The 16,636-nt window shown below is 39.8% G+C and overlaps 1 protein-coding gene across 12 annotated transcripts in view; it reads left to right on the top strand.

Moving 5' to 3' along the window:
* ANK3 (ankyrin 3) overlaps positions 1–16,636 on the top strand; it is a 765,692-nt gene that overhangs the window by 592,892 nt on the left and 156,164 nt on the right. For all 12 annotated transcript variants that reach the window (XM_088841902.1, XM_088841899.1, XM_088841900.1 and 9 more), the window contains 4 exons: positions 1,411–1,509; positions 1,783–1,881; positions 10,835–11,032; positions 16,471–16,569. In XM_088841902.1, the coding sequence (XP_088698028.1) occupies positions 1,411–1,509; positions 1,783–1,881; positions 10,835–11,032; positions 16,471–16,569 (495 nt within the window). The remainder of the gene's footprint in view (positions 1–1,410; positions 1,510–1,782; positions 1,882–10,834; positions 11,033–16,470; positions 16,570–16,636) is intronic.

Below are 16,636 nucleotides of genomic sequence, written 5' to 3'. Positions count from 1 at the left end.
TTCTAATGAAACCTTATTGATGTCCACAGTCAGATATTTCTTGCAAATTATTTGATGGATTTAAATGGTGGTTTAAAAACACAGCCACAGGTTTCTCTTGCTGAGGCCAGGTAGACAAACCACATAATCCAAGCCAGTTGGTTAATGGTTTCTATAGTACTTTCAAAGCAGGAGGTAGATTTTTCTTGGTTTGGTATCATTGTGGCTTTGTTGTTATTGCTGTCTTTTCTGATTTATGATTTGTTTAAATCTCAACTCTGATGCCTTGCAGTAATAACCCCCCCACACACACACACACAGTTGCTTTTTAAGTGCAGAATTCAAACTTTAGAGTTTTTCTTTGATCCTATGTAAACCTAGCAAGTGTGATAGCAAGATGACCTGGGCCATGGCATGTCTCAGTAATCTAGAAACTGGTGTTACACTCTCTTATTGGAAGACAGAGAAGAAGCATTAATGTGTGATCAATGCTGAAGATAATTACAGTATTTACAAGTACTTGGAAAATTATCTGAGCAAACTATGACTTCTTCAAACTTCACCCACTGTGATTCTTTAGGCTCCTCAGTAGAGATGCAAGTTCCTGAATCTTACTTAACATGTGAGAAAAAAGAGTAATGAGTGATGATGTTTTGAGTGCCCCAGCCCTTCCACCATGCCAGCTGCCCCCTTCTCTAGATGGCTATAGTCCCATGAGGTCAAATATGTTGATAACCTTCTAGTCCCTGCCTTGTGCTTGGAGCCCTAGTGGTACATGGTGACATGGTTGATACCCAGATCCTTGTAGGAATTGGAAATAAAGGAGAGGCACTACTCAACTCTTGGCATCCAACTCACCTATTTATTGGGATAGAACCATGTGTTATGATTCAGTTCACCTGCAGTAGCTGAGGTATGAGAACCTCTGAGTCCTACATGTAAGCCAGGTCATATCTTCAGACATGTATTAATATATAGATGCAGAAATAGAGAAAAGGGTGAAGAGAGGCTTTCTTCTGGTGATGTGAGATTATTGGACGTTCAGACTTGCCCTGGATTTTTCCAAGCCCTCCAAATCCAAACTGGGCTTGGACCCTGCAACCTATTCTTCCCACAAGGTGAAATCCCCAAGTGGCCCTTGAATAAGCCCCAGCTCCATCTTTCCACATTCATCCTTGTCAGATACCTGAGGATTGCCAAGATTAGTGTCTCATTGTGGCTGAGCCAGCAGAGAGAGAAAGATTAAATATCCTGCTCATCTTCGTTGAAAAGGAGACTCTCAGTCTTGATCCTTAAATATAGGCTGCCTGCTCTTCACCATTAGAATAACGCATCAGTTCCAGAAAAGTGATGCCTTTGTATCATTTCTATTGTTACTGTTTTTATGTTTCTCTTATGCTTATGTTATTATTTTTATGGTTCTCTTTTCAGAAAGGATTTACTCCCCTTCACGTGGCAGCAAAATATGGGAAGCTTGAGGTAGCCAATCTCCTGCTACAGAAAAGTGCATCTCCAGATGCTGCTGGGAAGGTATGAGGTCATCGGCCAACATCTAAAGGCCACTCCCATGATAACCACACAAGCGCTTGCTAATATTCACTGACAGCCACCTAAATTGTTAACTAATCCACACTTAGGCCTCATAGGATGAAGATCGTTTCAGAAATAGGAGGTCCAAGTATTGTTGAAACTGGAATGTAAATTACACCTTGTGTTGTATCCAATCTAATCCCATCTCCTAAACCTAGGCCTCTGATGTTAAGTCACTTTGACACTTGTTGTTGTTTCTGCACGTGTTTTCAGAGCGGGCTAACTCCACTGCATGTAGCTGCACATTATGATAATCAGAAAGTGGCTCTTCTGCTTCTGGACCAAGGAGCCTCACCCCACGCGGCTGCAAAGGTACCTATCATTCAATAGCATGAGGAGACTGATGAACAGTATCCTCCAGTTTCTTTATGTATATTTACTTTGGCTTCATGTGGAGCACGCCCCTGGTTTAGTTACCACTTATAGATCATGGAAATATAAGCGAACTTAGGAAATCTGTGCCTTCAGCTATTTAGTCAACTCATGTGGTGGATGCGCAATAAATATTAACTTGTCCATTGATATTCCTTGAAAATCTAGGACATTCTAGAGCCTGAGGAAAATTCAGGAAAAAAAGTTGAAGTCCTCTTCAGCCAGATTAAAAACATAAATACAACTTGAGGGAGTAAGAAAGTTATCATTTGTCAAAGTTGTAAAATATATGTTATATTTTCTGGCCATAAAACATTGCCTTTGAGTGGTTTATGTGTGTTTAATAAGTTGGGAGGTTTTGCTTATGTGTTGTTATTACTGCTAAGGAGAATCTTTAGTCTTTTTTCAATTGATGTTATTGAAATATAGTTGATTTACAATGTTGTGTTAATTTCTGCTGTGCAGCAAAGTGATTCAGTTATATAGATGTGTCCATTCTTTCTCATATTCTTTTCCATTATATTTCATCACAGGGTATTGAGGATAGAACCCTATAGTATCCAGTTAGAGAATCTTTATTCTTAGCGTTAGGTCATTTTATACCAGTAGACAACAGAGATTTCTCATAAAAGAGATACTTAGAGTGAATGGCTTTCTTATGACTCTGGTATTCTAATTTGAGAGGCAAATCATAAAGAGTTTGTTTAAAGATAGGTTAATATAGTTGTTGTTGTTCCATTGCTCCGTCATATCCGACTCTTTGTGACCCCATGGACTGCGGCACGCCAGGCTTCTTAGTCCTTCACCACCTCCCAGAGCTTGCGCAAACTCATGTCCATTGAGTTGGAGATGCCATCCAACCGTCTCATCCTCTGTTGTCCCATTCTCCTCCTGCCTTCAATCTTTCCCAGCATCAGGGTCTTTTCTAATGAGTTAGTTCTTCACATCGGGTGGCCAAAGTACTGCAGCTTTGGCTTCAGCATCAGTCCTTCCAATTTATATTCAGGACTGATTTCCTTTAGGATTGACTGGTTAGATCTCCTTGCAGTCCAAGGGACTCTCAAAAGTCTTCTCCAACACCACACAATTCAAAAGCATCAATTCTTTGACGCTCAGCCTTCTTTATGGTCCAATTCTCACATCCGGACACGACTACTGGAAAAACCATAACTTTGACTCGATGGACCTTTGTTGGCAAAGTAGTGTCTCTGCTTTTAGTATGCTGTCTAGGTTTTCTTCCAAGGAGCAAGGATCTTTTAATTTTACTGTTGTTGAGCAGATGGCTATGATCAGAGAACACTGGAATGATATGGACCACAGTTTTAAAGCTGTCCCATTCTTTTCCTAAATACTGTTGGTTGAAGGAATGCTTAGCATCCTTTGGGCTTTTATATTTGTTATACTCCTCTATTTGGGGGCAGCTATAAATGTTCTTTAAACTGAGTGTTTAGATCACATCTCTTGTGTACACAAATCAAAGAACTTGAGCTGTTATAGATTACTTTGGATACTTTCAGAGAGAAAGTATTCACGTGTTTGCTCCATTTCTCCAAATGCAATCTTTGGCAAGTATTTCTCTTTAGAACTTCTTTTCCTGTAATTCTCAGTCATCTCTTGCCCCATCCTCTTCAGAATTGTACCCAGTAAACGCTACAATTCAAAATTAAGCCTCCAAACTTCTTTTCATTTGAGTGGCTTTTTCCCATAATTTCTAACCCTGATGTTCTATCATAAAGCCATGAAAAGCAGTATTATTCACAGTAGCCAACAGGTAGAAGCATCCAAGTGTCCATGGTAGGATAAATGGTTAAACAAAATGTATATACATGGAATGGAATGTTATTCAGTGTTAAGAAGGAAGGGAATTCTGACACATGCTGCAGCATGAATGAACCTCAGAGATATTGTTGGTTTTTAGCCACTAAGTCATGCCTGACTCTTTGCAACCCCGTGGACTGTAGTCCATGGTATTTCCTAGGTAAGAATACTGGAGTGGGTTGCCATTTCCTCCTCTAGGGTTTCTTCCTGACCCAGGGATCGAACCCACATCTCCTGGATTGGCAGGCGGATTCTTTACTGCTGGGACAACAGAGAAGCCTCAGAGATATGCTGAGTGAAATAAGCCAGATACATCAAAGGACAAACACTCTGATTTCATGTAAAAATGGAAAGTAGAATGCTGGTTGCCAGGGGCTGAGTAGAGGGAGGACTGGGGAGTTAGTGTTTAGTGGGTGGAGTTTCAGTTTAGAGATGGACAGTGATAGTGAATAGAGAGCAGTGTGAATGTACTTAATGCCATTGACTGTACACTTAAAAATGGTGACAGTGGTAAGTTTTATGTAATGTATATTTTACCACAGTTTTTAAAATGAGAAAAATTTACAATGAAATTTGATAGTTATCTATTTCACTTGTTTATTTCCGTAAGTTTTTGAACCTGGGCCATTTTTCTTTTAAATACCCTCAGGTTTGTGGTAGGCAACCAGTAAATAATTAATAAGTGAGCTATTCATTCCCCATATGAGAGCAATAATTTTGCCACAACTAGTGCTAAGCAGTTTAGAATTGACAGAAGGCATAAGTAATAACCAAAGCAAAATGAGTCCCATCCATCTTTCCATCCACAAGTAACTCTTAAACAGGTCAATACTTGATATATTTCATTTCCAGTTGATTTCCAGTTTTGTGTTTGTTCAACAAGACTTCATGTTTCCCTATCTGCACAGTATCTTTAACAGAGTAGAAAAGCAGTTCTTTAATTCCTTCTAACAGCCCTTTTCACTCTCCTCTTTCACTTTCATCAAGAGGCTTTTGAGTTCCTCTTCACTTTCTGCCATAAAGGTGGTGTCATCTGCATATCTGAGGTGATTGATATTTCTCCTGGCAACCTTGATTCCAGCTTGTGCTTCTTCCAGCCCAGCGTTCCTCATGATGTACGCTGCCTATAAGTTAAATAAGCAGGGTGACAAAATACAACCTTGATGTACTCCTTTTCCTATTTGGAACCAGTCTGTTGTTCCATGCCCAGTTCTAACTGTTGCTTCCTGACCTGCATACAGGTTTCTCAAGAGGCAGGTCAGGTGGTCTGGGATTCCCATCTGTTGAAGAATGTTCCACAGTTTATTGTGATCCACACAGTCAAAGGCTTTGGCATAGTCAATGAAGCAGAAATAGATGTTTTTCTGGAACTCTCTTGCTTTCTCCATAATCCAGCAGATGTTGGCAATTTGATCTCTGGTGCCTCTGCCTTTTCTAAAACCTACTTGAACATCTGGAAGTTCACGGTTCACATATTGCTGAAGCCTGGCTTGGAGAATTTTGAGCATGACTTTACTAGCATGTGAGATGAGTGCAATTGTGTGGTAGTTTGAGCATTCTTTGGCATTGCCTTTCTTTGGGATTGGAATGAAGACTGACCTTTTCCAGTCCTGTGGCCACTGCTGAGTTTTCCAAATTTGCTGGCATATTGAGTACAGCACTTCCACAGCATCATCTTTCAGGATTTGAAATAGCTCAACTGGAATTCCATCACCTCCACTAGCTTTGTTCGTAGTGATGCTTTCAAAGGCCCACTTGACTTCACATTCCAAGATGTCTGGCTCTAGGTCAGTGATCACGTTATCGTGACTATCTTGGTCGTGAAGATCTTTTTTGTACAGTTCTTCTGTGTATTCTTGCCACCTCTTCTTAATATCTTCTGCTTCTGTTAGGTCCATACCATTTCTGTCCTTTATTGAGCCTATCTTTGCATGAAATGTTCCCTTGGAATCTCTAATTTTCTGAAGAGATCTCTTGTTTTTCCTGTTCTGTTGTTTTCCTCTGTTTTTTGCATTGATCGCTGAGGAAGGCTTTCTCATCTCTCCTTGCTATTCTTTGGAACTCTGCATTCAGATGCTTATATCTTTCCTTTTCTCCTTTGCTTTTCACCTCTCTTCTTTTGACAGCTATTTGTAAGGCCTCCTCAGACAGCCATTTTGCTTTTTTGCATTTCTTTTCCATGGGGATGGTCTTGGTCCCTGTCTCCTGTACAATGTCACAAACCTCCGTCCAGAGTTCATGAGGCACTCTATCTATCAGATCTAGTCCCTTAAATCTATTTCTCACTTCCACTGTATAATCATAAGGGATTTGATTTAGGTCATATCTGAATGGTCTAGTGGTTTTCCCTACTTTCTTCAATTTCAGTCTGAATTTGGCAATAAGGAGTTCATGATCTGACCCACAGTCAGCTCCTAGTCTTGTTTTTGCGAACTGAATGCAGCTTCTCCATCTTTGGCTGCCAAGAATATAATCAATCTGATTTCGGTGTTGACCATCTGGTGATGTCCATGTGTAGAGTCTTCTCTTGTGTTGTTGGAAGAGGGTGTTTGCTATGACCAGTGTGTTCTCTTGGCAAAACTCTATTAGCCTTTGCCCTGCTTCATTCCGTGCTCCAAGGCCAAATTTGCCTGTTACTCCAGGTGTTTCTTGACTTCCTACTTTTGCATTCCAGTCCCCTATAATGAAAAGGACATCTTTTTTGGGTGTTAGTTCTAAAAGGCTTGAAGCTTAACATTCAGAAAACAAAGATCATGGCATCTGGTCCCATCACTTCATGGGAAATAGATGGGAAAACAGTAGAAACAGTGTCAGACTTTATTTTTTGGGGCTCCAAAATCACTGCGGATACTGATTGCAGCCATGAAATTTAAAGACGCTTACTCCTTGGAAGGAATGTTATGATCAACCTAGATAGTATATTGAAAAGCAGAGACGTTACTTTGCCCACCAAGGTCCGTCTAGTCAAGGCTATGGTTTTTCCAGTGGTTATGTATGGATGTGAGAGTTGGACTGCGAAGAAAGCTGATCGCTGAAGAATTGATGCTTTTGAACTGTGGTGCTGGAGAAGACTCTTGAGAGTCCCTTGGACTGCAAGGAGATCCAACCAGTCCATTCTAAAGGAGATCAATCTTGGGTGTTCATTGGAAGGACTGATGCTAAAGCTGAAACTCCAATGCTTTGATCACCTCATGAGACGAGTTGACTCACTGGAAAAGACTGATGCTGGGAAAGGTTGGGGGCAGGAGGAGAAGGGGACGATAGAGAATGAGATGGCTGGATGGCATCATTGACTCGATGGACATGAGTTTGAGTGAACTCCGGGAGTTGGTGATGGAGGCCTGGTGTGCTATGATTCATGGGGTCACAAAGAGTCAGACACGACTGAGTGACTGAACTGAACTGAACTGAACAGCCCTTTAGCCTTAGGCATGTCTTTTATAGTCAACTGTACACAGGCTTTCCCAATAGGACATTCATTCTCTTTCCCATAGCCATGAGAGCCTCTGAAATGCCATCTCTTTTGCTTGTCCAGCCATCCCTACTTTCTGAGACAGTGATCCTGTTCTGAAGGATTTTCTAGACTTTGATCCTGAGTAAAAGCCAGTTCTATCAGTTAGGATTTGGTTCACTTGCTAGAAAAAAAGACCTAGCTACAGTGGTTTAAACTGATGAGGTTCTATTTTTCTTTTGTCATATACAGTCTGGAGGGAGACTGATGCTGGTTCATAGTTTTCAGGGCGTTGAAGATTCTTCAATTTGATTCTTTTTTTTGGTCTGTCTTCCAGATATTGTCACTCGTGCTGCCAGGTCCCCTTTTCAAGCAAAAGGCAGTAATGACAGACAACAGGGCATTCTCAGTAGCTCCACATTTCTCCTTGTGTTTCATTGGCTACTTCTTTCAGCAAGGGAAGCTGGGAAATGTAGTTTTCAGCTGGGTACACAGCAAAGGTTGTTTTATTAAGGAAGGAGGGAGAATGGATATAGGGGAGGTAAATAGCCTCCATTAGGGAGGCTACAGCATTTCTGAATTTAAGCATTTTTGAGGAGGGAGGGACAAAAACTCAACAGAGCCAGTCATGCAGATGGAGAAGACAGTGGTGACTTCCATGAAACTTCCACAGTTTACATCCTTGGTTTTCAGAGAATATGATGTGTTCTTTTTGCCCTTTCTTTGGTAGAATTGCTGACATATTTTCTTACTCACACATGTCCTAGAAACACAATGTGACTTTAGGTAATGGAGGACAAAGGGGGCTGCTGAAAAACTAGATTGGTTCCTCTGATCCATTTTATCCAGATCTATTTCCTGAGGCAGGGCATTGTGCTGGATAGAGGACTGGCTTGAGTTCAGGTATAACCTGGACACAGATTGTGGAAGGTCTAGTGAGCTGTAACTTACTACTGGTGAGATTTCTCTTTCATAAAATGTGCAGTATAACTACTGACATGGATCAGTAGAGGCTGTGAAAGTTTAGGGGGAGTATATGAAGCATAGTGCTAAACCCACTCTAGTACTCATGCCTGGAAGATCCTCACAGACAGAGGAGTATGGACAGAGTCCATGGGGTCGCAAAGAGTCCGCCATGACTGAAGTGACTAAGCAGCAGCAGCAGCAGCACTAAATATGTTACTTCGCTTATAATTTATATTTACATTTGCTCTTGGTTTTATGTTGAAATGCAAAAGGATACATGGCATGCACTTTGTCCTCTGCATCAAGAAGGAAAAAGTATTAAGATTATTCTTTAGTTCAATCTCCCACTGTATCATATCTCTTCTGATAAATGTGTTTGTCTCCTTTAGTTTGACAAATAAGAATCCTTTGTTTCTAGAAATTAGAAAGAGCTTAAGGAATTTAGAAATTTTTATTATAGATCTCAAGATTAATTACTCATTTAATATCATTTGAAATGTTTCTTAAGTCTTTCTGAGATGAACTATCCATTATAAAATAATACCCTGATGTTTTTCCCTTGCTTTATACTTTTGCTTGTGTCTCCGATAAGGAGCTCAGGATAAACCCCTCAGTAATAATGAATAACTTGTCTAGAATTGGTGTATATTACAGAGACACCAGAGCCTCTCTGTTTTATTTAAGAACGTATAATTTTTTTTTTTTTTTTTTTGGTGGAGTTAAAAGTAATCAAGAGGATTCTCACAATCGCCAGCAGAGGTGAAGCAGTTACTGAACTTGAAGGTTATGTCAGTAGCAAAAACAAAGAGATAAGATGCATGGTTGGAAGCTGGACTCTGGCTTTGTCTGTGCTTACCACTCTAGTTAGCTAGTGTTAGAGTCTTGACTAATCAAGTTTCCTAGCACTGCTTTGTGAATTTTCCCTTTTCTTCAGGGGTGGGGAGGGTAGTAAAGCAGCTCACCCTTTCCTGTCACTCACTGCAGAGTTGGGCTCAGTCCAGAGCTCTGCGTTTGGCTCTGAAGATGATCTCTTTAGGGTGTGTCTGAGCAGAGGGCCAAATGCTTCTCAGGTCAGCTGGGGTTTCCAGATGGCAACAGGTCAAAACTAAAAATAGGGATATAAGATCTTCTACCCTGACCCATCCATCCTGCTTGGCAGAGGCTGGTTTCAGAAGAGTCTGGAAGTGGCATTTCTACTTCCCGGTTGATATCAGTTGATATCCAACAGCCTAAATCTTTTGCAGTTGATTTTTGAAAGAATGTTTGTCAAGTGAAAAATGCTGTCACACTAGAAGAAACCAATGACATAAATATGAGGGTTAATTATAGTAGGCTAGCCGACCAGTGATCCAGCTGCTCCCACTGCCCTCTGAGTAGTTTCTGAACCGTCCATGTGGCTTGGAAAGATTGTGACTGATCTGTTGTCCAGGTTTGGATCATATTCTCAAATAGAAATTCTCTTTGTATTGTATAAGTTCCAATTATTCTTTTTTTCTTTTTCTGTTTTCTTTCTCTATATCCTCTTGTCTATACCAAAAAAAGAAAATTCTAATTTTTCATTGGCATGTTTTATATAATCAGATTCAGGCCTGTGTCAAAATGTAATCTTCTGGTTCTCTTCAATGACCAAGAGGCAGGAGCATACCATAAGGCTGGGGACCGTTGTTTATTAGGACAGAGGACTCTGCGGTCTGTTGAGGCAGCTTATGAACAATTTGGCAAAGGAATTTTGGTTCCTTCCACCTCTGAGCATCAGGGATCAACCAAGAGAAGGAGGCCAGGGTATTTTGAAAGCTCTAATAAACTTGACTCAAGTCAAAGGATTTGCCAGTCACCACCAGGCACTGGAGATACAAAGACAAGTTTGGAACAACACTTGCTCTCAACAAATTTGCATTTTAGTAGGAGACAGATGCGTAAAGAAGAGTGCCACTAAATATATCCAGGATTTAGACTGGAGTTAGTCAAGTGGGGGGCAGGTGTAAGAGGGGAAGGGAGGTAAAACACTTCATGGGGGTGTGACCCTTGAACTGAACCTTCAACTGAAAGATGTTGGCCCCAAGGGCATGTAGTGTTGAAGAAAAGAATCCTTGGTAGGGTAAAGCAAGACAGAACCAAGAGCCATATGTTGTTTTGGGGACCAAAATATCTGAAGCATGATGTAGAAACTGGAGTTTCATAAAGGAGGCCATCAGAGGGGCAAATGGGAGTAGACTACAGTATCTTGTTTACTGTAAAAATAAAAAGTTTAAACATACAAGCAATAGACTATTGAAGGGATTTTAAAGGTAGGATATTGGCCCCTGCTACAGGGGCACCATTTGTTTTCTAGTTGTGTTTTTCTGTCGTTGATACATAAGGCAAATAATTATTGAGCACCTACTTACTGCCCATGTGAGGGATTCCCATCTCCCATTTATAAAACCACTGGTTCTCTAACTCTTGAACTAAACTGTCTGTAGAATGTTTTAGCTATGTGGGCGACACGAGGGAACTACATTAATAACACTTCTTGATTTCTCAGTGTTGGCTTACTCGATCATGATTTTTTAAATGATCAAAGAAAACCATTAGAAAGAGAAACATACTATTTGAAAATGCAATGCACACATTTTTATCTCGTGATTGGACATGTGACCAAGTGATTTGTGTTGACAGAATGGTTATACACCACTGCACATCGCTGCCAAAAAGAACCAGATGGACATAGCGACAACTCTGCTGGAATATGGTGCTGATGCAAATGCAGTTACCCGGCAAGGAATTGCTTCTGTCCATCTTGCAGCTCAGGAAGGACATGTGGACATGGTGTCACTGCTCCTCAGCAGAAATGCTAATGTGAACTTGAGCAATAAGGTAACCTTTTTTCCCTCTGCAAAGCATACCATGCAATGAAACCTCACCTCCAGAAAGATCACTAAGAAGTCATGAAAAATTCAAGTCAAATAGAATGTGGAAAGTGTAGTATGCACAAAGATATTTACCAAAATGTTATTTATTGTAGGAAAAACTTGAAAAAATGTCTTTAAACAGTAAGAGAATGCCAAGTCAGTAATTGCAAAGTCATGTAGGTGAGTATATATGCTATAGCCATAAAAATGAGGTCCATAAAATTTTTCTAATAATGTGAAGTTTTGTTATAATATTAAGTCAAATGGCAACATTGTGACCTCACCAGAACGCAGTAAATAAGAAGCTATAAGTTGTAAATTACAAGTTGTAAGGTGAAACATTTGAGGGGTACCTACTCCTTGCTTATCCTAGTTTTAAGTCTTAGCTTACAAAGAGAAATTAGGAACAGGTCTGCCTTCAGAAAGTTCCTGTTAGTAAGAGAAATTTAGAGTAGCTCTTTTATTCAGTAGATCAAAAAGTTAGTCTCTGTAGGTAAATTGGCAGTTCCAGGCAACCCTCTAAGTCTCTGTTCCCCAGAGTCTGTAGACTCCCCCACCCTTGCATTTGACTCTCCTTGGTTAGTGAAAAGGTTTGTGAAAAGTCCAACCCACAATTTGCGGGAATGAGGTTACAGCCTCTCACTGTGTTATCAGAGAATTCGGTTTTGTTGACCTACTTATTAACACCTGAGTCTGAGATTTACCCAGAATTCCAGACCCATGTTCCTAAGTCTTCAGATAAATCAGAAATCTGCAAGAGTGCCCCCAAATACCTGATAATCCAAATTCCCTGACATTTAGCTTCTCCTCTACAGGATGGTGACGGCACAGCTGTGACATTTCTCAGCCATAGCTCAGATATTGGAAGAGAGTTTCAAGATAACAATAGTTTTATGGCAACAAGTCATAAGAAGTTTTAATATTTTAATATATGTGGCCTATATGTTGTAATCATGGAGGCTTTGAATCTCCTGGGTATAAATCCTAAATCTGACTTCTGCTTGATGTATAACTTGATTGGACAAGTCATGTGACCTCTCTGAGCCTTAGTTCTGTCCTCTAATAAACAATGCCCACAATATTTACTTCCTAGAAATGTCATGAAGGTGAACTGAGATAACATTTAGTACCTTCTTCTAAGTAGAAAAAGAATAATTGTCTTAATTTTAGACTTTTTACGGTTTGGGGGAAAGGTTATGCACTAATCTTAATCACCAAGGCGATTTAACAAATTCTATAAATGAAAAGACATATGTAAATAAATGGAAACCTTTTCTCACTTTTAGTATCTTGAAACTACTTTGTGATCATTGCAGAAGAAACACAATTTTCTTTTTTTTTTTTCTCCTGGTTTATTGATTTTCTTTTCTTGTATCTTTCTTTTTAAAACTTTCTTTTGGGATGTGTGTCCCAGCATTAATGGGAATCACAAAGCAATTTCAAATAGTCATTATAATCAGGGTTTGTTTGAGCTGTTGAATTTCTAAGGTTCATATACTAATGTAAAAACCAAATTTATAATAGTTGCAAAATTCTAATTGTTTTAAGTAGAATTGAGATGGAGGACCTGGCGTTTTCAAATTGAAGCACCTTCTGGCATCCATTAGCATATGTTTTCTTAGAAGCCCAGAATATTATCTTATTAACTCTCCAAGAGACAATATAGGCCTGAACAATTAGTTAACAAGTGAACATTTTCCATAGGTTTGACACCAACATATAGTGTAACTAACTTTTTTTCTTTTTAAATTCCTTTAGTCAACTAATTGTTATATATATAGCACTGAATTCACCTTAAAACCATTTTTATTTTTAAAAATTTAGACTGAGAATACTTTAGAAAGAATTCCTCAGTGTCTACTTCGGTAGACTGAACATTAGCAAGGGAATTCTGAGGACTGAAAGACATAGTAAAGCAAGGAAGCCCAGAAGTGTCCAGCCACCTTCCTGAATAAACTCCACCTCCGGTACTCTTGCCTGGAAAATCCCATGGATGGAGGAGCCTGGTGGGCTGCATCCTGTGGGGTCGCTAAGGGTCAGACACGACTGAGCGACTTCACTTTCACTTTTCACTTTCACACATTGGAGAAGGAAATGGCAACCCACTCCAGTGTTCTTACCTGGAGAATCCCAGGGACGGGGAGCCTGGTGGGCTTCCATCTACGGGGTCACAAAGAGTCGGACACGACTGAAGTGACTTAGCAGCAGCAACAAGCAATATAGCGCCAAGGAAATTTTCTGGTTTTCCATCAGCGCATGGTGCTTACAGAACTTTTAAGAACGTCATGATTCCTAGAAATGGTCTAATATAAAAGTCTTTGCTTCCTTTCTCATCATTTTCTGTATCAAGTGTAAGTTATGGTGTGAAAGCAGAGAATCAGTAGAATTCTATTACTCAAGAAGAATTCTGACAAGCTTTCTGTCTGTTTTTCTTGAGTTTCCAAAGTTTTGGACATCAGTTATTGTCCCTCCACCCCTCCCTCCTCACCCTACCTCCCCATTTCACACTAGACTTTATTTCCTTGCTAAACAATGAATATTGAGGGACTTCTCTGGTCCATTGGTTAAGACTTTGCATTTCACTGCAGGGGGTCCAGGTTTGATGCCTGGTCGGGGACCTAAGATCCCACATGCCTCATGAGTGAAAAACTAAAACATAAAACAGAAGCAGTACTGTAACAACTTCAATAAAGACTTTAAAAATGGTGCGTGTCAAAAAAAAATCTTTAAAAATATGAATGTTAAAAGATTTAGCTTTTGTGAAAAGTTACATTGAACTAAACACTCAGTTGTTTTCACTTATTTCTTTTCTTACTATTCACCAGCAGTTCTTAGATTTTAAGAAAAAGGAACCGTGAACCTAAGTTCCTGCTGAAGTGCTACTGTTTAATTGGATTCCATTTTGCTTTTGACGTTTTCCCACATGAATTTTGAAGACCACAAGTAGCTGTACTTCTTTACACAGCTAATAGACTATGAAACGAAGCTATTGCTATCCCAAGTTTATTTTATTTAAAATAAAATGTATTATTTTTAACAAATGCCATTTAAAAAATGAGCTGTGGTTAAAACTCTATAAAAGATTAACAGATAACTTCTGAACTCAAACAGGGCTGTTTTAACCATCACATTTAAAAAAATCGTGAATACAAAAATGATCTTTCTTTATCCTATTTTATCAAAAGCTGTTTGCTTTTACCTCTGACGTAATTAGTAGATGGATTAAATGCTATTATATAGATACTTTAATCCTTGGCTATACATTAAAGGTACAGTAGTTGCCTCAACAAGCTCACAGTGCTTTAAGGAAGACAGACCAGAAAAGAGTTTTAATGTAGGATTATGATGCTTTCAAGAAAAGTGAGCACGTAGAGGGTTTGCACATAAGTAGTAACAACGAGGCCCTTTTTGAGATGAGGGGAGAGGGAGAGAAGCCCGGGAAAGCTGGAGGTGACTCTGTGCCAAAGGTGGAGGGGGTCCTCCCCGGGGCAGCATGAACGAACATGGGGAAACAGGAGAGAGCAGAGCACAGGCCAGGATACCGTCCCCAACCATGCTGAAAGCCACTCGGCAAAGTTCTCCAGAAGCTTAGAAAGTCTCACACTTAGAAGAGGGGATTGTGACACTTTCACAAAATGCTATGGCTGAAAATATCTGTTGCCTCTAAAGTGGAACATGGAACATTGTTCTGTGATTATGTCAGTGTTTGGGTGGTGCCAGTCTTGGCCCCAGGCTTATTTTTCTTGGATTTCAAGTGAAGGCACCACTCCTCCTTTTTCTATTTCCTCTTTATTCAATTTGGGTGAGCTTCTTTGGAAAGACTGTAAACAGAAAGTCTGGAGTGAATGACTCTTTCTGAGTCCTGTCATGTGTTTGATAGAATAGCAACCCTTAAATAAATCATGTCGTGTGCCCTTCCTGATGCTGCATTTGGCTCTCTCCTCTCCCCTGACAAATGGGACAGGCTGATGGTCTTGCTGCAAGATGCTGGCGGAGGAGAAAGAAGGCCTCTAGGACTTAAAACATTAACCTCTACGACTTCCCTGGCGTTCCAGTGGTTAAGACTGAGCTTCCACTGCAGTGGGCACGGGTTTGATCCCTAATTGGGAAACCAAGATCCCACATGCTACAAGGCACAATCAAATAATTTTTTAAAATTTATATTTAAAACATGTGCCAGCAGATCTTGTCTGGTGAGGTGTTTTAGGGGAAAAAAAAAAAGACAATAATTTCTGTGTTCATTATGGATAAAAGAAAAGAATCTGGAAGCACTTTCACCAGCTTACTTTCTCTTAAATATTATTTATGAAAAAATGCAGCTACAGAAGATTTCTAAGCGAGAGTACAGTCTTCAGTTCAGTTCAGTCTCTCAGTCATGTCTGACTCTTTGCGACCCCATGAATCACAGCATGCCAGGCCTCCCTGTCCATCACCAACTCCCAGAGTTCACTCAAACTCATATCCATCGAGTCGGTGATGCCATCCAGCCATCTCATTCTCAGCCGTCCCCTTCTCCTCTTGCCCCCAATCCCTCCCAGCAGCAGAGTCTTTGCCAGTGAGTCAACTCTTCGTATGAGGTGGCCAGAGTATTGGAGTTTCAGCTTCAGCATCAGTCCTTCCAATGAACACATAGGACTGATCTCCTTAGAGTACAGTCTTAGTGATTTTTTGTTGGCCATTGGAATAACCATGTAGTCTGTCCATTCTTTGGTAGAGTCCATTTCAAATACCCAGTCTCGTAAAATGATTTTGAAATTCTCATAAGATAGACTTCATATTACATATTAAATTGTCATGAAATAGACTTCATATTACATTTCACAGACCATCTTTCCTACCTAGAAGCAACATACAGAAAATGTTTTCCAGCTTTGTATTTTAATATTTAATGGAGAAAATGTTATCATCATATGTCAGTAATGGTTTATAAACAATTTTTATTTTAATTTTTGCTAAAGGTATTATCACTAGTAATGCATTAAAACTCTTGCATAATTTGAGTTTTAAAAGTCTCTATTTAAAAAAAAAAGCGAACACTGAAGTACATGAGAGGAAAATGATATAACGTCTGGAATTTGTTTTAAGATACTTCCGCAAAGAAAAGAACATACAGGAAGTAGGGTTGGATGAAGCGAGCAGAGGAAAAACTTGATAATTGCTGCATCTGTAATCAGTACACGATGTTCATTCTATTCCCTCCACTTTTGAGGATGTTTAAAATTTAAAATTTTTCAGTAAGCCTGCAATAACAGTGTTGTCACGTGCTAATATATAAACTTACTCTATAAATTTTTTTAACATAAAAATTCTAGTTTCACTCTTCTTGAAGTCATAAATTGTTTCTCTAATATGCTTGTACGTCATCCATCCCTCATGTAAGATGACCACTTTGATATTTTGCAGAGTGGCCTGGCCCCACTCCATTTGGCTGCTCAAGAAGACAGAGTGAATGTGGCCGAAGTCCTTGTAAACCAGGGGGCACATGTGGACGCCCAGACAAAGGTACACAAAAAGATTGTGCCCATGCAGAGCATGTCTGTACAAGGGGCACCAAAGTCACTGGCTGTGG

Source organism: Moschus berezovskii, chromosome 12 (assembly GCF_049115385.1).
Source record: "Moschus berezovskii isolate FMDL1 chromosome 12, NW_MosBer_1.0, whole genome shotgun sequence".
NCBI lineage: Eukaryota > Metazoa > Chordata > Mammalia > Artiodactyla > Moschidae > Moschus > Moschus berezovskii.
Note: the sequence above shows the minus strand (reverse complement) of the source record. Positions and strands in the feature narration are given on the sequence as shown.